The sequence below is a fragment of the Podarcis raffonei genome, chromosome 8, assembly GCF_027172205.1.
Source record: "Podarcis raffonei isolate rPodRaf1 chromosome 8, rPodRaf1.pri, whole genome shotgun sequence".
NCBI classification, from domain to species: domain Eukaryota; kingdom Metazoa; phylum Chordata; class Lepidosauria; order Squamata; family Lacertidae; genus Podarcis; species Podarcis raffonei.
Genome location: NC_070609.1, coordinates 20,289,408 through 20,310,603, shown reverse-complemented (window position 1 = coordinate 20,310,603; position 21,196 = coordinate 20,289,408). Strand labels below are relative to the sequence as shown.

The window sequence follows — 21,196 nt, the reverse complement described above, 5'->3', positions numbered from 1 at the left end:
GTAGAAAAGCTAGCCAAGTGACAAAGGAGCAGCACAGGGCAGTGGGCAAGCTAGTGTGTCCAGTTAGATTTCTGGGTGTTTGTGCACCAAATATTGGGTAATATTAGGACATGGGTCACCAGTGCCTACAGAGACCTTGCCTTGCATCTGTGGAGTATTTATTCCACTCCTCCCCCTGCTGAATTTATGCTTGAAAGAAGGTAGTAAAAGTTTTTTTTATGACTAATTGTGGCATGGAGATGATAGGTCGGTGGTTACAGATGGGGAAGAGAGAGAGAAAGAGAGACTTTTTCTGTTTTCAAATGTGCTTATTGGCCCTAAAGGGTTAACAACCCCTGTTTTACGAAGACAACTTGATTTTGCTAAATTCAAGGAAATGTTGCTCTAGAATAGGGTGGTCCAGTGTGCAGCCCTTGAGGCCTTTTTTGGTGTCCCTCAGCAACATTTGACGCCCCCCTTAGCCCTTGAGGCCTTCACAAAGTCAGGTAAGCGAGGCCATGCGCACAAGGCAGTGTGTGGCCCGTGGGTTCTGTTTCGAAGTATCCTTGCGGCCCACTTGTTATGAAAAGTTGGGCAACCCTGCTCTAGAATCCCATCATTCTTTTGGCTTGTATTTTGTTTCACTCCCCACCCCCCAGAGTTTAAAACAAGCTCCTGGTTCCTTTGCTGCAGCAAGGGACATTTTCAGTGCTGATGGCCAGTGGAAGCATGCCTTCCTCCAGGAAAAAGGAAGCAGTTTCCAATGAATCCACTGCTAAAACGGATGTGTGGTGCTCCTTGCAAACAAACTGCAGTTTGAACTAACACTCTGGGCTTTGAAGTGTAGTGTCGCCTGACATCGTAGTGACATCAAGTGATTGACAAGCGGGCAACCTGGCTCACCTGTCAGATTTGGCCCACCAGCTGGAAGAGGTTCCCCACCCATGTGTTGCACCATAATGGTGACTTTCATTTTTAGTTCCTGCCATGCTTCCTGTAAGGGGAAGAAGATAGCATATGGGCAAGAAAGTGGTGATTCATGCATGCTGTCTATAGTCTGGGTATCCCTACTGGTGGTGAATTGTAACAGGTTTAGATATGCGATTCAATAATGATGTGAAAGAAGCTTGTCTAGTTTTCTTATTTTAAGGAAGTTCTTGAGGGCAGGTGTCTAAATTAGAGGAATTAATGGATATGGAGTTAGCCTCCTTCAAGGAGGGATTTCACATTAATGTAAAATGCATATTTGCAATTGATTTATAGCTTTGCCTCGGTCACACGTCTGTTTACACTGGTGCAGTTCTATGACTTTGGGAATATAACTTCTGTGGAACAAGTACTGACAAGGTACTTGTTCACAATTGGGAGTGTAGGGGTGCCCTGATAAGATATCAGTTCACAATTGTGTAGGTGTACTGTACAAGCCTATAGTATTCAGGGATGCAGTTAAGTGCTACAGCAGCATGGCTGGGGCTGCAGGTTAGACTGGAGACATGTTCAGGGATTTAAGAAAATCTCACATGCCTGACTGCTGTGTACTGTATTGGGAACTAAGATCATAGAATCATAGAGTTGGAAGAGACCACAAGGGCCATCGAGTCCAACCCCCTGCCAAGCAGGAAACACCATCAGAGCACTCCTGACATATGGTTGTCAAGCCTCTGCTTAAAGACCTCCAAAGAAGGAGACTCCACCACACTCCTTGGCAGCAAATTCCACTGTCGAACAGCTCTTACTGTCAGGAAGTTCTTTCTAATGTTTAGGTGGAATCTTCTTTCTTGTAGTTTGGAACCATTGCTCCGTGTCGGCTTCTCTGGAGCAGCAGAAAACAACCTTTCTCCCTCCTCTATGTGACATCCTTTTATATATTTGAACATGGCTATCATATCACCCCTTAACCTCCTCTTCTCCAGGCTAAACATGCCCAGCTCCCTTAGCCGTTCCTCATAAGGCATCGTTTCCAGGCCTTTGACCATTTTGGTTGCCCTCCTCTGGACACGTTCCAGTTTGTCAGTGTCCTTCTTGAACTGTGGTGCCCAGAACTGGACACAGTACTCCAGGTGAGGTCTGACCAGAGCAGAATACAGTGGCACTATTACTTCCCTTGATCTAGATGCTATACTCCTATTGATGCAGCCCAGAATTGCATTGGCTTTTTTAGCAGCCGCGTCACACTGTTGATATATTAGCTAGGTGCCAAATGGTTCCTTAAACCAATGTTACAATCACAAAAATGGAATGTTTAGTTGCCATTTTTGGGCAAGATGGCTCTAAAGTCTTATTTTTCAAACTTTAGAGCTGTCTTGCCCAAAATGGCAACTGTAACATTGGTTTAAGGAGCTATTTGGCACCTAGCTTATATATCTGAATTTCTAACACTGGTTCTGGCAACCATAACCTAGGTTTAAAGTGCATTTAGCTTCTAGTTTTTGTATCTGTTTCTAACACTAGCTAGGAATTGGTAATATGTTTGCCGCTGATATTCTTGGATCACATACAACACCCTAATAGTCAAAGTATTTTCTGTCAGAACGGAACAGAAACAGTTACAAGAAAGCATTTATTTGTCTCCAATCTGTACCTCGATGTTCTTTCCTGATGAAGTTTTGTAACTTGCAAACCTGCTCCCCACCCCCCAACAGACTACCAGAAGTTTGTCTGGCCAAATATGTTACCTCGCCTTTTACTCTTCTGATAGTAGACAGAATCTTCCTTGGGTTTTGTCTTTCTCACAAATACTTTTCTCACTACGCTTTGTCCCTTGGCTGGAGCAAGTGCCCTCCAGTTCATGGCTTTGCAAACTGGCTGAGTTTCCCACCTCAGATCTGATAATAGCCAAGTCTTCTAAGGCTGGGGAGCATAGAGAACGTAATCACTACTTCTGTAACCACTGCTGCTATGTTTTCATTTTTGGGGGTTCCACGGGATTATTGCCAACTCTCATATTTTCTTTTGAATCCTTGTGCTGTGCGAATTTCATGTTTTGGGGTTGTTTTCCTCTTCTTCTTTACTTTTCAATAGACTTACTTTTGGCCTTGGTTATGTATGTGTCTGTAGAAGGATGGGGTGTGTTGGGAAAGGCTGGCCTATCAACCCTCAAAGAGAGATTTCTTTTGAGGTGCAGCTTCTAGCGTCTGGCCTCTTTAACGGCCTCCAGACAGAGCGTGGTTACAAGCTGCAGCCAAGGATAATTTCAAAGCTGCGTTCCCTTGGCACTCATCCATCCCGCTGAAGTGACTTCTGCACACAGAGTGCTTGTGCTAATGCTGATGAGTACCCGGTCTGTTTGTGGGGGGTTAATGGGGAACCACCTAATAGGCACACTGAGAAATATTGTCTCCCTTAGAAATGTCAGGACTTGAGATGGCTGACTGTTTCTGAAAGAATTTGGACACTTCCCTTTTGTTTCCTTTCCTTTCTTTTTTTGGCATCTATTGCCACATGATAGGAACCACATGGGTTGATCTTTCTTTCTTTTTGGTTTTTCAAAACATAGATCGTGAGCCTGTGTGCACCGAGAATTTTTCTCAATTGTATTGCGCGGTGAGTAATTTTAGATGTTTGATAAATAAAACAAGATGGTTCGGAATAGATTTAATGGACCTTTGGTCTGATCCAGCAAGGCTTCTAGCTCACTTCAGCAGAGAACTGTGGAGCTTTCAGGGAGAAGCAACATGGGGGAAAATAGAGTGTTCTTCTCCTATGAATTGCCTGGCCTTGGAGGTTGTGCAGCAGCTGAGATACCCCTCTACCCCATTATCCTGATTGCCACAGTGGCCAAAGAGATACCTCTGTGGAGCCCAGAAGCAAGGCATGGGTGCAATGGCCCTTCCTATCCTTTTCCTCTGGTAGTTCGTGGCATGCTGCCTCTGAACCGTGAGGTTCCATTAAGCTACAATAACCAATAACTGCAGAGAACCTCTCCTTGAGTTTGATCCTCTTTTAAAGCCATCTTGAACCAGTGGCCATTGTCCTGCCTGGTAGAAGCAACTTGCACAAGCTAGGCTGTGTGAACTGTACTTTCTTTTGTATATCCTAAATTGCCTGGATGATCCTGAGTGTATCGTGAGGTAGGGAGGGGGAAAACATATATCTCGTTTCCCTTACCATGCATAACGCTGTAAGCTTCAAGCCATATTCGTACTCTTGTCTCTTTATAAAAAAATGTCTTCAGATTTGTTAGCCTTTTCTTGTCGGGACAGTATCCCAAGCCTTTGATTATTTTGGGTACCCTTTCCCACATATTTTGCAGCTCTTGGGTTGGTGTAACTGTGACAGAGAGAAGACATCACAATTGCCTCTGTGTGTGCATGTGTAGATACAGATAAAACCCTGCTGAATCAGGCCAGATGTGATTATTCCCTGCAGCTGGTTCACAGAGGCATGGCTCTGGCAGTGGAGGTAGGGCATGAACATCATGACTAGTAACCATGGATAGCCTTGTCCTCTGTGAATGAGCCCAGTTCTAAATCATCCAAGTTGGCGGCCATTACTACATATTGTACGAGCAAATTCATAGTTTAACTATACGTAGTAAGTCAACTAGATTTTTATAGTGTTCACTGTTCTGTGAGCTCTGAACAGACAAACGTGTGTGCACACACACAAACATGCACATGGACACCATCAAGGGTGTCATCGTCTTAAGAGATTAAAGGGCTTGGGGGATCAGAGGCCAAATGAATAAAATTCTTTAAAAAAAAAGATTAGTGTCCCACGCCCTTGGGGGAAAAGAGACTGGGACTCTGCAATTCTATGATTTTAACTCATTGAAGACTGCATGGGAAACTACAATAAAAAAGGCACCTTAGGCACATTGTCGCCAGTCACTGTTGACTTAGTGGCTTATATGAGGGTGTTAAGATGCTGTCTTTACAATAGCAGCCTTTCTGTATGAGTGGCATGTGTGCATTGTTGCCATGTGATTGTTGCTGAATTGTGGTTTAAGAAGTGATTGTTGGCAGTGATCCCCTCCATAGAAGTTGTGCAACATGTCCTTGTAAATATTTGAAGAGGGGTTAGCCTAGGTGACTTTGGAGGCTGCACCCTGTTCTTTGACTTTAAGACTACGGCGACAGACACTCCTTGAAGCTTATAGCAATTCTTGGTTCAGTTGTGTTAGATCATAATCTACAGGTAGGGCACCATATTTCTTTTTAATATGGTGGGAAGGCTGCATATGCAAAAGGCAGGGGGGTTGAAACCCAAGTACCAGAGCTTCCTCTCTCCAGTCAGCACTTATTCCAGAATTTCTAGCCCTTTAAGAAAAATTAGGCACTAACAGTTGCATCTTGGCAACCCGTGGGTTGTCTAAGCAACAGAACGCTAAGTCTCCTGTTCGCTAGGGAAGTGTGGAGCTGAATCACAGGGAATATACCACTGCCTAACCTACAGCAAGACTTCTGTGCCTCCCCCTGTGGGATAATGAATAAACTAAGCAGCAAAGAATTGACTTCTTGAATAGAAAGTATAAAAGACTCTGAGTAGTGATTTGGTTCTGGAAGGGGGTTCTTTTAGTGCTATTTCTGTTGTTCCGGGATGTGCTGTGTGCCATGGGTGCAATTGAATTATTCTTAATTAGTCGGTCAGTTTTGTCTCTGTGCAGTGCATTAATTTGAAGAGAGAAATCTGGAATGATTGTCAAATGGCATGATTCGGTATGGAAAACTGTTCTGTTCCCTGTTGGAAGTACTGACTGCTGGTAGTGATTAACTCCCATTCCCGTTCTGTACACGTTGCACATTCCTGACCCCATTCTCTCTGTCTCTCCCCCCCACCCCCGTTTCCTCATCCTACTTTGCACTAGCAGCTTTCCACTTCCTGTTTAAATTGGCTGCATGCTGTTGGTTTCATGTGGCGATGTTGCATTGCTGTGTGAAAATGCCAGGTTCTGCCTCTATGCTTTTTCCTGTCATATGCGCTAGTTCTAAGTTGACCTCTCTCTTCACCCTCCCCGATTCATTGCAGAAACTCCATGGAGATTGGGACCAAAAAAGTGCTGCACTCCAAGAATTAAGGACGACCTCTCTGATCTAGCTGTGGAAACAGAACTGCGCAGGTGGGCATCCTTAAATTCACATTTGCTTGCATTTTCCAATATCTTTCCAATTGCAGTTCATACAGTTACAGATCCCCTCCTTCTTTGGGCATGGCATTTGTAGGTGACCATTTCTCTGCACTGCCCATGGTCTCTCATTATGAGGCACTCCCTTTTCCCAGATGAACTGGGGGAGAACCCAGAAGCCAACTCTGGACAAGGGAATGGCTATGGTCTCAAGGGAGGACAGGAGTTCTTCTGATGCAGGCTACAAGCTCCCTTTGCTTCTGTTGTCTTTCCCAACAGTCAACTCCTCTAATGTGAAGTGTAATGTGAAGCATTTCTATATGCCAGGAAGCCCATGTCAGAGAATGCAGATGTCCTTGTGTGTAGGTGTAGACCTGAGTTTGGGGATTTGAGCCCTTATGCATTCAGCTGGAGGGGAAGCAGGGCCAACCTAGGTGCTGTGATACCCTTACAAGTCTTGTAGCTTTTTGTGGTGATGCTAGCAATCATGCCAGCTTGCTTAAGATATCTAAGCAGCTCACTTCCCCAGATATTCAAGACGTTGTTTTGCACTGAACACTAATCGCTAGGGAACATCACAGCCTTGTAAATAATTATTCAGGAGCATTCATCCATCCCCGGCTCAGTTTGCCTGTGTTTCTTCAGCTGACACAGTGCTGTCTCGGGTGTCAGTCTCTGCACTTTAAAGCTGGGATTGTCCAGTAACACAGCCCAAGGCATGTAGTAATTTCTGTCTTCTGGCCTTTAAGAGCCAATGCTGTGGGAGGATTGGCACTGTTTAGTTAGAACAGATGAGCTTCCTTCTCATGCTTTATTGTTGGTGACATTTGTACATGTCTTATATGCATGATGTATATAAAAGGTGTTTGCGTTTGGAGCTGAATGTTTACATACTTCTGAACGTATTGTTCAAGGAAAGTACCGTACTTTAGTAGGTGAACTGCTCCCATATGTATGGACATTATAGGAATGTCCACGTTCAGTAAAGGTATGTGATGTCTAGGCAAGGCTGGTGCAACTTTCTATCGCCATAATTTTTGCAAGATATCATTGACTCATTGTACTCTGTATGCTAGAAGCAACTTCTAGCGCATATATATATATATAGTGTTCATTCTTCTTGTTCCACCTGGCCTTTGGCTTGGAGTCAATTTGATTCCCTCTCCCTCTTTCTTTTTTCCTTTCTCCTCCTGTGATGAGGCTGCATTTTAATGTTTTAATGTTGTATTTTAATCTTGTTTTTAAGTTGTATTCATTCAACTTGTTTTTATTATTGGTTGTTAGCTGCCCTGAGCCCAGCCTTCGCTGGGGAGGGCAGGGTATAAATAACATTATTATTATTATTATTATTATTATTATTATTATTATTATTATTATTACATCATTGACAAAACAGCTAATTAGAGGTGGAGCAGGTTTGTTAAACAGAAAAAATTGCCACCTGTTCTTGTCATATACGCAGATGTCTTTTTGAAAGATTATCTTTGTTCTTCACCATATGCACTTCATTCATAATAAGCTGTGCTGACTGCCTTTACCCTTCTGATTTTTATTCAGGAAGAGTCATCAATTTATTTTATGTGACAGTTTTATAGGCTGCCTCGTAGGCCATGCCCTCACAAAGTGGTAAGCACAGAAACAATAAGAAAGACAACAAATGAGATGAATTATTATGAAGCAGCACCTAGGCCCAATGAAGCCTAAGTATTTCACTCTCTCTCCCTGTGTGTGTGGAGAGAGAGAGAGAGCTATAGCTTGAATGTACAGCTGAAGAACACATTAAGAAAAGGCAGCCTGGAAAAGAGATGTTAAGTCCCACTTGAAAGCCTGCACTGAAGGCAGTGTGTGTAACTCAGAAGGGAATTCCATAACCATGGGGCCACCACTGAAAAGACCCCATTTTTTGTGCCTGGCAACCTAATTGCTCATACCGGTGGGCACATGACCAGGACCTCCATAGCTGATTTTAGTGAATGAGCAGGGTCATATAACCAGGTCTCAAGTTGTTAAGGGCTTGAAAAGGTCGGCACCAGTACTTTGAATTGGAGCCCATAAATGCTCTGAGGGGAGTTTTAAAAATGGATTTTAACATAGGAATTATAATCATTGTGAACCTTGCGATGGTAGGTGCAGTTACATTTATCCAGCGCCGAAAGCCAGGTGGTTTTGACCTACCAATGCAGCTTTGGATCAAATTAGACTGGAAGCTTTTAAGGAAAACCAGAGATTTAGCTGTTGCCTCTTTAGTACAGGCATCTCACACCTTTGGAGAGTTGAGAGGTGCTGCTCTTGATGAAATAAGTGAGTAGCCTAGCATCTAAACTGTTCCAGCTCATTGAGGAATTGAAAGGCTCTTAGACATGCCTGGGTAAACATTATGAACTGGCACAGCAGCAGCTAATATTTCCCCCACTTCAGATTTCCAGCCTGAGGAAGAGTTCTCTGCAGTAAGTAATGCTGTCCAGCATTTTAAATAACTAGTTTTATTTATATATAAATAAAGTTGGGCCAACTTAAGATAGCATCCTGTTTGCCTTGGAGGGAAACACTGAATCTTTGGGGTGACATCGTCTTTACCTCCTGAGGCAAGGTTAATCTTGGTCTGAACTCAATAAGGAGGCTTTGGCATCTGCACCCTCCCCAGAATTTCAGGCTGTGCCAGAAATTATGACTCTGTGGTTTTTGTGCTTTCCGTGTAATGGAATTGCGCAGATTCAGTGAAAGGAAGAAGCCTTGTAAGATCGCATGAAGTGTCATATAATGGAATTGCTGTTGTGGATGCATGGCTGCAGTAAACCAGATTCTCTTGCTCTGGTTGTGTACAGTTCAAAGGTGGGCAAGAGAGGGGAGGAAGAGGACTGGAATTAGCAGCAAGTTTGTGAATAAACAGAGTTATGCATGTGCCTGATTGCTAGTATTAGAGACTCAGTGGCAGGAAGAACATAAATGTTCTCCAAATCTTGTGGACATGAGTGGGTTGAGTGCTTTTGGCACTTGTGTCTCGCTTGTGGGTTTCCCATAAGCATCTGGCCTGTGAGAACAGCATGCTGAACTAAATGGGAATCACCAGAGTTCCTTCTTAAGCTTTTATCTCTCCATGTCATCTCCAGAAGGCCTGGCTTGGCTTAGAACATAAAGGTGGATGGTGCAGATACTCAGCATAGTTTCGCTCCTACCCTCCCCTTTGAGGAAGCCTTGCCTAGTGGAAGGAAAATACCTTCCTTACCGACAAAGCTGATAAGATCTCATTCCTGTGGAGGATTAAAAACCTCCCATGTGGCCCAGCTTTTCACACCCTGGTCAGAAATGTGCAGTGTGATTCTTGATAGGAACAGGATCACCAAGGAAGTTGCAAGGTCAGAACCTGTTTCTTTAGTAGTAGTCCTGGGAGTGGGGGGTGGTCAGTACTCAAGTTTCAAGTTGCCAGCTGGAAAATTGCTTTATTTGGCAATGTCCTGTGCATTCCATAGTGAGGATGTGTTTGATATGCAGACTTTTGAAAGAGGCAGCTCTGCTGGGCTGTTTCAGTTTCGGTGCTCCAGGCCCTCCCCTCTTCTACTTACTGACTGAAGCCAATTGGCTATGAGTTCTTATTTTAGTCTCGGCCCATTCTTTGCCAAATTCAGCCAGGTTTTGAAAAGATGGCCAAAGCACATACTTCAGTTGCTGCCCTTCATCTTTTCCCTTTAACGTGAAGTTTCCTTCTGAAGTCTAGCCAGTTTCTGAACTTGCCTTCATTTCAGTTGAGAGAGAGAGAGAGTGAAGTACCCCATACTTGAAAAATGCAGACTGAGTGTGTGGAGGATAAAGAAAGTTCTTTTCTCATGCAGGACTTTGTTTTTCCCTTCTCGTGGTTCCCTAGGCAGGATTGGCCAATAAGTTCAGCAGGAAAAGAGGCGCATCCATTGCTCAGTACTAGCTATGAGCTTGTGAGTACGCTGCTTGTGATGGTTGGACTAATCTGCAGAGATCCCAATGAGGGTTGACAGGGAAGGGGTGGGGGAAGTGTAGTTGGACAAGGTGAGCCATAAGGATGATGTGAAATGGAGCTGATAAATTATGGGAAAGAACTTGGTAAGCATCTCTGGAAAGTTTGCTCATCTTTTGCCGGAGCTACTGAAGTCAAAAAAGGAAGAGGGTAGCACCAGTGTGAATTTTAAAGAGGTGAAACTCCCAAGGTGAAGAAAGCAATTTATTGAGTGTCCTTTCCAGTTTGACCAAGCCGTGGCTCCATTTTAATGGCTCTTTCATTATTAATGTACTGGTTAATGAGCAGCCCATAACTTGTTCGTCAGGTTGGTTGCTTCTATAATATGACTTCTGGTTCCTAGAACTTCAGTCTAACATGGGTTGGCTACAAATTCCAGGGAGAAATAGTTCCTGGTGAAGAGATGGCCTGATTGTGTGGGGAGAGGCCCTTTGAGGGTAGTTTATTTAGATTGGAGTTGAAGTGTCCTTCTGCACTTGATGTAGAAGCCTAGCTCATTATCGTTACCTTCAAATCAATGACCTCTTGTTTTGTTTAAAGCTCTCTGAAGGAAGACTCAGTAGAAATGCATTTCCCAGGACCTGGAGCTTCTCCTATGTCTTGGTCTCTGAGTCCTAAACCTCTCTCCCCCACCCCCAAGAACTGACACTGGTAGCTGGATCAGGATCCTGATGAGATAAAGGGCTTTTTGGGCCCATGCTTTATAGGCACAGCCCTGCGTTCTAAAGTTCAATGTCCATGTCAGAAATTTCCATTCTGATTTTATCCCGTGAACTGCCCTGAGATATAAATCAATAAATAACTGCAGGTACATATTCAATAAATAATATATATACATATAAGCACTCTTTTTCTCTCTCTGGAGCTTTCCCCATGAAAACCTGCTTTTTATAGCTGAAGCACAACAAATGGCAATTCAGGTTTTCTGCAGATTGCTGCTTGGTCTGATTCAGCTTTAAAGAGTGGGTTTTCACAGGGAAATCTCTGGGGCAAAAAGACAAAGGCACAGAGCTTTAAAATATGGACCATGCCTGGAAAGCGCAGGGGAAAGGTAAGTGTGGATAAGCCCAAGGATAATATTTGATTCTGGATCAGTTACTCTTAATTGCCTTCACTACCCTGCTCTAACTAGCAATTTCACAAACCAGGGTTGTGTAGCAGGAGGTTAGGTAGCCGCAGCTGCTCCCACTAGTTACCTCAACTGCTGTGCGGCACACCACCTGCTAGCCAACGGCAGCCTTACTTTGAATCAAGGCATGACTTTAACCTTGCTTACCGTTTGTGGTTTGGAGCCCAGGTCACATGGCATGGCAAGGCAGAGACTCTAGCTTGTTGGCAGCCATGGGGAAAGGAGCACTGCAGGAACTTTTGAATAACATGCTCCAGCAAGCCACTTATTCGTGTTAAACCGTATTTCCAGAATACAATAACGTGCATCAGGAAAGCGGGCTGTAGAGCTGATCAGGCAGCTTTTAAAACTTTGGCTCCATTGCTACATTGTCACACCAGCCTTCCACTCTTTCTTTTATTTGTGAGGGCTGCAGGGTAGGATGAATCCTGCGTGTTGGTGTCAGGCTTGAGAAGCGTCTCCAGATTGCAGTGTTCTTGTACTACTCCTTTTGCCTCCGCCTAGGCTACTGAAATGGCTCCAATTCACTGCACTGCTTTAGATGGTAGAATGTTCAGGTCCCAAAAAGGCTGCCTAGGAAAGGCCCCAGTGAATTCATCTCTGCTGCATTTTTTTGCAACGACAAATATATGCCTTTTGTTACCAGCAAGCACACTACTTATCTGTGTTTGCACACTGGCTTTGAGCCACTTGGATACTTTTCGATCAGTTGTGCAGTACCTCCTACCTTCACATATTAATAGTTGGGTTAGAAAGGAGAGCCACAGTTTAAGTTTTCTCATACCCAAACCTTCCTATCAAAATGCTGGTCTATACCTTTTTAAAAAAGGTATAGAACAATATCACAGCAACAAAAAAGGAAGTTTTCCAACTTGGTTGCAGGCTACATCACGACGGAGCTTGTTTGCCTTTTCTGTGAAGTTTTTCCTGTCAAAGTGTGTTGGGAATGAACATGCACACATGAAGGCAAAACCAGCTACACACCAAATGCCATTTCCTAATCTATTGGGTTTGACTAAGTGATGTAAGAATGCTCCTCTTTCTTCCCAAATACAGCAAGATGCCCTTGACTGAGCCTCTTGCTTTGGGCAGTGGAACAGCTCAGTGAATCTGGAAGGCTCAGCTCTTCCCTGAAGGTTTTAATTAGGGTTGCTTATATGTGACATCTATGTGGGACATGGGTGGCTCTGTGGTCTAGACCACTGAGTCTAGGGCTCGCGATCGGAAGGTCGGCAGTTCGAATCCCTGCGACAGGGTGAGCTCCCATTGCTTGGTCCCAGCTCCTGCCAACCTAGCAGCTCCAGAGTATGTCAAAGTGCAAGTAGATAAATAGGTACCGCTCCGGCGGGAAGGTAAACGGCGTTTTCGTGCGCTGCTCTGGTTTCGCCAGAAGCAGCTTAGTCATGCTAGCCACATGACCCAGAAAAACTGCCTGCAGACAAATATCGGCTCCCTTTGCCAGTAAAGCCAGATGAGCACTGCAACCCCAGAGTCGTTCGTGACTGGACTTAAGCGTCAGGGGTCCTTTACCTTTATGTGTGATTCATTTCCTTCTTTCTTATATCACCCTGGAACATCTCTTACAGGAATCTCTTGGGCCATTTCCTTGTTCCTCCTTAGCTGTTGCCAGTTGGCACTGCTCCGAGACACCTGTCGCGCTGCACAGGGTGTGGGCAGGTAGCAGAATAGGTAACCAAAGCAGGCTACTTCTCTCACTTATAGGTATGGAATGTGCTGCTCCATGTTGCACTCCCCCAAGCCCTTTCCTGCCGCGTTACCCGAGATTCTGCAATCTGGTAGATTATTACAGTATAATAATTTATTAGCCTTTACCCTTGGGTTTTGGGGCAGCTTGCAACAATTAACACGCGTTAAAAACAGTTTAAACAACTTGCAGTCACAGAAATAAGGTGGGTGCTAAAAGCATACCTTGTAAGTGTCAAAAGCCAGGGTGGAGAGGATCTATACAACCCAAACGTTGAGATATGTGAAGTGGCTCGCAGCTGGGCCTAATATTAGAAACCAAAGAGTGGACAAGGTGCACGGAAAGGGCTGTGGCAAGGGGACTCACACCTGTTTCCATCCCTCCCTCCTCCCTCAAGTGTTGCAGATAGCAACAGCTGTGGACTAAGGTTCTATGTATATGCATTTTGACACTTTAAGTGAAGCAGCTCCGGGGTATGGAGAAAGGAGGTTCTGGCAACATTATTCTAAGAATAACTGTGTTGTGGTCAGAGCATGATAGTATCAGGGAGAACCCAGATTCAAGTCACCATTCAACTATGGAGTTCCATGGGAGGAGAGGCATGCAGACTGTTTTAAGTTTCCCAGGAATGTAGGAAACTGCCTTAGGCCTAGTCAAGACCTTGCTCAGAATTGTCTCCTTGGACTGGAAGCAGTTCTCTAGCATTTCTGTCAGGGGCATTCCCAGCCCTTCCTGCAGATTCTGGGGATTGATCTGCAACTGAGCTTAACATATTCCTTTTTTTACTTGATAGCTGCCAAGCTTAATCCTTCTGTGTTTCCTTGGTTTTGGGGGGGAGGGAGGGAGTGTAAGCAAAAAAGAATTCTGCTATCCTATTTCTTTCTGTCTGCCACTTGTCCTAACTTTCCCCCCCTCCCTGGTGCATATGTTCGCCATGTTATGTTGCTATGCCTACCACCCACTCCCACGTTCTCCTTTCCTGTGGGCACCTCTCATTTGGCAGGTGTGCAGTTTGTTTTTTGCTGCACTGAGACTTCTCATGCAGCTGCAGAGACAGGAAGATGCTATTACTGTTAGTTGCTTTGTCTCGCGGTGCCACGTCTGTCCATACTTGTGCTTGCTGCGAGCAGATCGCCTTGTGTGTAACAAAATAGCTGGGCTGGGCTCTGGATGTGAACTTCCCCCCTCTTTCAGAACCTTACCCCTGCATATGTAGACATGAAACGTTTGGGGGCGAGGTGGGGGCAGGAAATGCATTTTCTTGTAAGCATCCAAGCGAAAGCTGAGCATTGTGAACGTCAGGAGGCTGATCAGATAATCAAATCGGCATTAAATGGTTTTTGAGCGAAGATGATCCTTGTTTTTAGGCGATGCATGCATGGGTTGTAAATGGCTATTCTCTCCCCAAAAACACGGAAAGCCTCTCAAAATGGTGCTTCTCTGCTACAGTTTGCACTTGCATTAAAATTAGCTTCTTCCCCACCCCAACCCCAAAACCTGCTGATACTTTAATTGGGGCACCTTTTTTAGCCCATCAAAATGTTTGCGCATAAAAAAAAAGTTAACCTGATGAATGAGCATTGCCTGTACTCATTCTACCTTCTGCTGCTTCCAACAGGTCACTGTCTTCTGTTTCCCTTGCTGCTGCTGCTGCCGCCGCCGCCACCCTTCAGCCCAGCTGCACCATGGATAGATGATCCTGGCCCTGCCTCAGCCATGCTGCAGTTGCGTGGCCGCTACCTGCTGCTCTTCCTAGGGGTGCAGCTGGTGGTGATGGCTCTGCTGTACCACGATGGCTACCGCAAGCGTGTTGCCTATTTCCTGGGCATCTTCTACAAGGGGGGCACATTGACTATATTGTCCAGCCTACACAATGTTTCGCTGCCAGGGGACGTCTACGCCAACCTCAGCCTGATTGCCCGGCCCCCTCTGCCCCCAGAGGAACTTCCTTACTGTCCAGAGGCATCTCCTTTCCTTGGTAAGGGCTTCTCTGTTCTTGATCCTGGTTCTGGTTAGGAACTGGGGATTTGGGGTCAGCCCTAAGATTTGAATGGTGTTGGGCTGGCGCGGTTGTTCTGAAATTAAGAGTCACAGAAGCCATAATGTATTGTTTCATTGAACCAGCCAACCATCTGGAAAGGTTTGGAGTGGCACGTGAAAGGCAAAAATGAGCATGAAATAGTAAATTCTGAGCAAGCTTTCGGGTCATTTTTGTCTCTTTGTGTGTAGCGTACTAGTTCTGAGACTAAAGAGTACAGTGTAATTCAAAAGCTTGCTTCATGTTTACACTGCTCTTTGGCCCTGGGAAAAAAGACACAAATTCTGGAAGAAGAGTACGGCGATAGTGATTTTTAAATAGATATGCCTAGAGTGATGAGAGACCACCCCCCAAAAAAGAGACTTGAGGATTGTGGGCCCATCGTAGAAGTGATCTTCCATTAAGCCATGAAGTGCTCTGTGAAATGAAAGAAGTGGTTCTCTCTCCTCGACCCATGCCCCCTTTCTTGTCCAGTGTGACTAGTGAAAGCATAGTAATAACTCAGTTCGTAGAGCATGAGACTCAATCTCAGAGTCGTGGGTTCGAGCCCCATCTTGGGCAAAAAAATTCCTGCAGGTGGCTGGACTAGATGGCTCACATGGTCCCTTCCAACTCTACAATTCTATGATTCTTTAAAGTTTGCAGGGATGACCAGGGATGGCGCGGGTGGGGAGAGAAAAGAACCCTGGAACTGACCAGGAGGCTAATGCTCATTTTAATCTAAAATGAAAATGTTTCGAGGTGTTCTCCTCTTGAGGTCTCTGGGTCACGGTGGCTCTTAGCCTGCAGTCTGCTGACTACCTTGTTTGCCTTACCCCTGTCTCTGCTCGCCTGCAGGAGGCCCCATTCGGGTGACTTTCCCCGCAGGGCTGTCTCTGGATGATATTGTGCGGAAGAATCCCCTTGTGACCAAAGGGGGGCGCTACCGTCCGCCCGACTGCGATGCAGTCCACAAAACAGCTGTCATCATCCCCCACCGCAACCGAGAGCAACACCTCAAGTACCTGCTCTACTACCTGCACCCCTTCCTACAGCGGCAGCAGCTCACCTATGGCATCTACATCATCCATCAGGTGCGTTGCCACAGCCGTGTGTGAGCTGGGCAGGGCAGGAGGTTTGAATAATTATTATTATAATTAATAATTTTATTATTTATACCCCACCCATCTCGCTGGGTTTCCCCAGCCACTCTGGGCGGCTCCCAGCAGAAGAGTCTCTGTGGCTGCTGCCTGTCCCTGCATTAATGTGTGGCCTCTCTCTCTCCTTAGGAGAGGAGGGAATAGAGGCAATAGCTCTCTTGATTGTTAATGGAGGAGTCCCCAGTGAAGGCAGGTGGGCAGGCAAAGCTTTTTTCAGCACTAGGCCTCAGTAGGGGGCAGTGGGTTGCGCTCTGATTGCTGCAGAGAGGGAAAGCTGTAGTTCCTTCCAAAAAGTGCGGTGAATCATGCTTTCTACTGTGCTGAGTCTGATCTCTGGAGAGGTGGGGAAGAGTCAGGCACAAGGAAAGGAACCCTAGCAAGAGTACTACGGGGTGGGGTGGAGCTGAGACTGGGTATGGGGAGCGGGCAGGGACTAACCAGCACCCAGCAGTTTGAGCTCACCGAATTCCTTGGAGGGGGAAGAGATAAGGTAAGGAACCTCAGATGTAGATGAATGAGTCCCCCTGGAACATGCCCTAGTCAAGATAGAAATGGAGTAGGTGGTTCTGGAGGAGCTGTCAAATGCAAGAATGCCAGAAGACAGCGTGAAGGAAGGATACTATTTTAATATAGCGCCTAGTGGCGACTGTCCTGGATGTGAGAGTTTAGCACTTTAGGGGAGCTAGTTTTCACACACACACACACACACACACACAGCTCTGGTGTAAATGCCACCCATCTCTTTCTCAGGCTGAGAACTATACTTTTAACCGGGCCAAACTCTTGAATGTGGGCTTCAAGGAAGCTATGAAAGACGAGGACTGGGACTGTATGTTCTTCCATGATGTGGACCTCATCCCTGAAGATGACCGCAATGTGTATACCTGCGACCGTTTCCCCAAGCACGTGGCTGTTGCCATGGACAAGTTTGGCTACAAGTAAGCTTCTTGGATTTGGGTCTGTTTCCATAGGAATGCTTCTCTACCCCTCCCAACACCCTTTCCTTCTTAAAATAGAGATGCCCAGTCTCCCTTCTGAAAACAAAATCACACTGAAAACAACTGCTTTCTCGTGTGTTTCTAGGCTGTTTTCTAGATGCAGATACGGGGAGGAATGGGGAGTGTGCTGGAAGAGTTAGAATGTCAGACTAGAACCAGAGAAACCTGGGTTCAAATATTCACTCAGCCATAAGGCTTACTGACGGGACCTTGAAGCAGTCATCCTCCCTCAGTCTACTTTGCAAGATTGATGTGAGGATAAAGCAGGGGAAGAATCAAATAATGCTGTTTTGAGCTTGTCGGAAGGGCAGCCTTCTTGCGTGCAGCTGCATTACAGGTGGGAGTTGATAGAGAAAAGCTTTCTGCATACAGCAGCTCAGCTGTAGGGGAAGGTTGGTGCTAAAGAACTGGAAGCCTAGGCAGACCAGTGTTAGAAGCTCAGATGTATAAGCTAGGTGCCAAATGGCTCCTTAAACCAAGGTTGCAGTCACCAAAACAGAATGTCTAGTTGCCATTTGGGGGCAAGACGGCTCTGAAGTCTTATTTTTCAAATGAAGGGTTGACTGTGACTATCAGTTTAACATCTGGCTTGTTCAGATGACAACCTTGAGCTAGGTTAAGAACTTTGAGGACTTAAAGAAGACAAGTCATTTTATCCAGGGACAGTCTACATAAATACTGGCTTACTCCTACCCCTTTTTCTTAACGGGGACATGGACCGTTCATAACTTAAGAATATTCTTCACAACTGTGAGCAGGGCAGTGGGGTGGGGTAAGTGAAGACAAGCGACAACAATTACGTAACTATAACGTTTTTCACCGCTCCTGCTTAGGCTACACAGAAAAAGCATTTTGGTTGCTGACATTCATTCTGACTATGCCGATAAAATATAACTGATAGAATTGTACAGGATAATGGTATTAGGGTGTGAAAACAGTCAAGATCCAATGATCCCCAGTCATGCACCTCCAGATGCTGGAGGTGTCAGGCACCATCCTGGTGCCCAGGCACCTTCACTTGGTCGCAAGTGGCCGATAGCCAGGTGCGAAATGCGCCTGGAACCTGTCTAATTTTGATCACTGGACAGGACCCTGCTCTAGAAATGGTCCTCCTGAAATTCAGTGTACTGTTGCCCTTAAAAACCCTAAAATGATATGCATGCTTCATGCAGTGAAGAGAGTGAGGTCCTCTCTATTAGCTGCCATTTGATACCTCTTCCAGAACTCTCCCTCAAGTCATTCCACGTGAATTGGTACCTGAATTTCCTTTTCCTTCCACATTCCTTTTTCCTTTCATGTTATATCTATTGGTCTGTAAGCCTGTGGGCACAACCTGTGCTTGTGAATGTAATATTCACATAGTAATATTAGATGCCCATATCTCTGTGCCAGCTGAGGTTTTAAGTGTTTCCTATAGAGATTCCTATATGCATGGTAGTAGCAGGTGGGCTACAGGTAAATAAATGTCCTCTTAAATTCTTGCAGGCTTCCATACAAGTCCTACTTTGGAGGGGTTTCTGCACTCAGTCCAGACCAATACATGAGGATGAATGGCTTTCCCAACAACTATTGGGGCTGGGGCGGTGAAGATGACGACATTGCAGTCAGGTAAAGATGGTCCTAGATAAGGAGCCGGCTCCAGTTCCATCCCTTCAGCATAAAGCCCAGCAGCTTTAGGAGGATTAGGCAACTCTATTCACAAAGGTTTAAGGTGGCATGGCTGAGGATGGGACCCTAGGAGTCCTGGCTCTCAAACTTTCCCCCATGTATTGCCCTAGAGTTTGTGTAGGAGCATAGGAAATATTGGCAAGGAGGGATTGGGCAAGCTTGGGTAGGAATCCTGGGTAGGAATCCAGGATTGTTTTATTCTGTTCTTGCTGTTGCCCAGGGGTGGGGCAAGGAAGAGGAGCTATGAGTGGCATGGCGCAGATTTGAAGGCACTGAAGCACTGCATTGCTTGAGTGTGTAATTGTAGCACTTGTGCCTCTGCTGAAACCCCATGTGCACTCCTGCTAATGCTGCATTGTCAATCACCTTCTCTGCAGGGTAGCGCTGAGTGGGATGGTTATCTCTCGCCCATCTACTCAGTATGGCCGCTACCGTATGATCAAGCATGGACATGACAAGGGCAATGAGCAGAACCCTAAGAGGTGAGTAGAGAAGGGGACTACTTGGGGCAGAAATGTGGCCTGAACAATTGCAAATGGACTGCTGTCTTGTAAACTAGGTGGTTAAGTGTAATTGTATGTAGCTACTCTGCATCCTCCTTAATGCACCCTGCCAAATCCTCTGGGCCAGGGTGAATGTCCACAGCAGATAATATGATGGATGAGTAACTCCCAGAGAATAGTCATATTTAGATATTTGTGCTTGAGGGAGTGAAGCCTCCAGCAGTGGCCAAGCTGGGGTGGAGGCATGGGATGTTCAGTTGTTTTAACGGTTTGCAGTCCAGTTTCTGTGAGAGAAAGGAAGGTTGTCATTATGACTGGCCTGAAGACATCACACAATGGTAAACAAAGAACTGGTAAGAAGTCCTGGGATGTGGAGATTCTAAAGAACTGAGAGCCCAGACAGATGTTTTTGTTTTTGTTCTGTGATTTTCCCTTAATGCTATTTCTGGTGTGGCAGAGCTTGCCAACACTCTGTTGTGGTGGTGCAAAATAACCTGGACTGGAAATTTTGTAGCAAAAGAGAACTGGATAGTTGTTTCCAATCCATTTGTAAAACCCAGGCCCCCACCATTACCAACCAGGGCTGTTGGTCCTTACTGCCCACTCTGAGTTGCCATATTACAAGGATAGAGGTAGAGTAGAAACTGTACAATTGGTAGAAATTGCATGTTGGACTCAAAATGTAAAAACCTTATGCACCGTTGGAGCTTTGGCTCAGTCCTCAAACCTTCCTTGCTTGCTAGTTATGCACATCCACTCCTGCTTGTAGGCTGTATGTGTAGTCTTGCCGCTTTCCTATTTCCTGCTTGGTGTGTTTTTTCAACTTCGTCCGTCTGCCATCTATTATCCTCCAGTCCCTGCTTTTTCAAGCATTCTCCTTCCTTCCTTTTCTCCTCCCCACCTGCCACATATAGCTGCTCCTGATCTTAAGCTGTGAAGTTTCTTCAGAGCACCCACTTCATCATTGTGAGTGGTTTGTATTTTTCGGCAGGTATAGGCATGGGTATTTGCAACTGTTTTTCCGTTATTGACAAACATGACACTGTCCTCCTCGCCTTGTTACAAAACATTGACCACACCATACCATTTCATTACTGGAAATCTGTGTAAAAAGAATACGTAAGCTTCTCCTAACCTACAAATCCAAGGAGCTGCACTTTGGGCGGGGAGGTGGTAGGAGAAGGGCTCGAGTTCTCGTGCTTGACTCTGAATTTGTCTTACAGATTTAACTTGCTGGCCAAGACGAGGAGAACATGGAAGCAGGATGGCATGAACACACTGGAGTACCAGCTGCTCTCCAAGAAACTTCACCCCCTCTACACAAATATCACTGTCTTCATTGGCACTGAGAAGGGAATGCGCCATTCCATGTGATGCACTAGCCACAGAGTGGCCTGGGGACAGGAGCCCCACCCTGCCACTTCTCTGGGACCAAGGAAACCAAAGAATCCACAGGGAGATGGACAGCCCTGAGCATTGTGGTCATCATGTGCTGACTGTCGTGTCTAGCAAGGTGCTAGGGGTACTGCATACCAGGGACTGGATGGGGACTCCACACAAAGACTTCCTCCCCCTCCCCTGGAGTGTTTCTCTCGAGGGCTGGATGCAGTCTGACTTTACAGGACTCCGTTTGTGGGATGCCTTTCATACCTTGGTTGAAGGAGCGGCACGGTAGCTTGAGCAGAAAACCAGGATTGTCCTTTGCAAGTCTGAACCTCTGCAGCTGCTGTGCCATGGTTTGTCTTTCTTATTAAAGTGCAATTTATTTTAAAGCGTCTGGCCAAGTAGCAGTTTCTCTTCTGGAGCAAGAGCCTAAGAGGGAAGTTGTTAGCAGCCATCTCTCCTGGGCCAGTTGTGCTCTTCGCCAGGAAGGCAAGAGAGGAGCTGTATGAGGGCCAGAGCTGATTGGCAGGTCAACACACTAGCGCTGGGATGGCCCAGGCAGGTAGCAATGAGTTGTGCTGGAAGACATGGTGGGCTTATAG

General features: G+C 45.6%; 1 protein-coding gene across 5 annotated transcripts in view; it reads left to right on the top strand.

The window, feature by feature from the left end:
• LOC128418596 (beta-1,4-galactosyltransferase 3-like) overlaps positions 1-20,983 on the top strand; it is a 45,313-nt gene extending 24,330 nt beyond the window's left edge. For 3 of the 5 annotated variants that reach the window (XM_053398416.1, XM_053398414.1, XM_053398415.1), the window contains 7 exons: positions 5,947-6,037; positions 14,484-14,843; positions 15,741-15,976; positions 16,793-16,980; positions 18,526-18,648; positions 19,086-19,190; positions 20,435-20,983. In XM_053398416.1, the coding sequence (XP_053254391.1) occupies positions 14,582-14,843; positions 15,741-15,976; positions 16,793-16,980; positions 18,526-18,648; positions 19,086-19,190; positions 20,435-20,585 (1,065 nt within the window). In that variant the 5' untranslated portion in view covers positions 5,947-6,037; positions 14,484-14,581 and the 3' untranslated portion in view covers positions 20,586-20,983. Of the gene's footprint in view, positions 1-4,356; positions 4,381-5,946; positions 6,038-14,483; positions 14,844-15,740; positions 15,977-16,792; positions 16,981-18,525; positions 18,649-19,085; positions 19,191-20,125; positions 20,178-20,434 lie in introns of those variants that run through there. The other 2 variants (XM_053398418.1, XM_053398417.1) reach the window with 2 other exon arrangements.
• Positions 20,984-21,196: the final 213 nt, after the last annotated feature.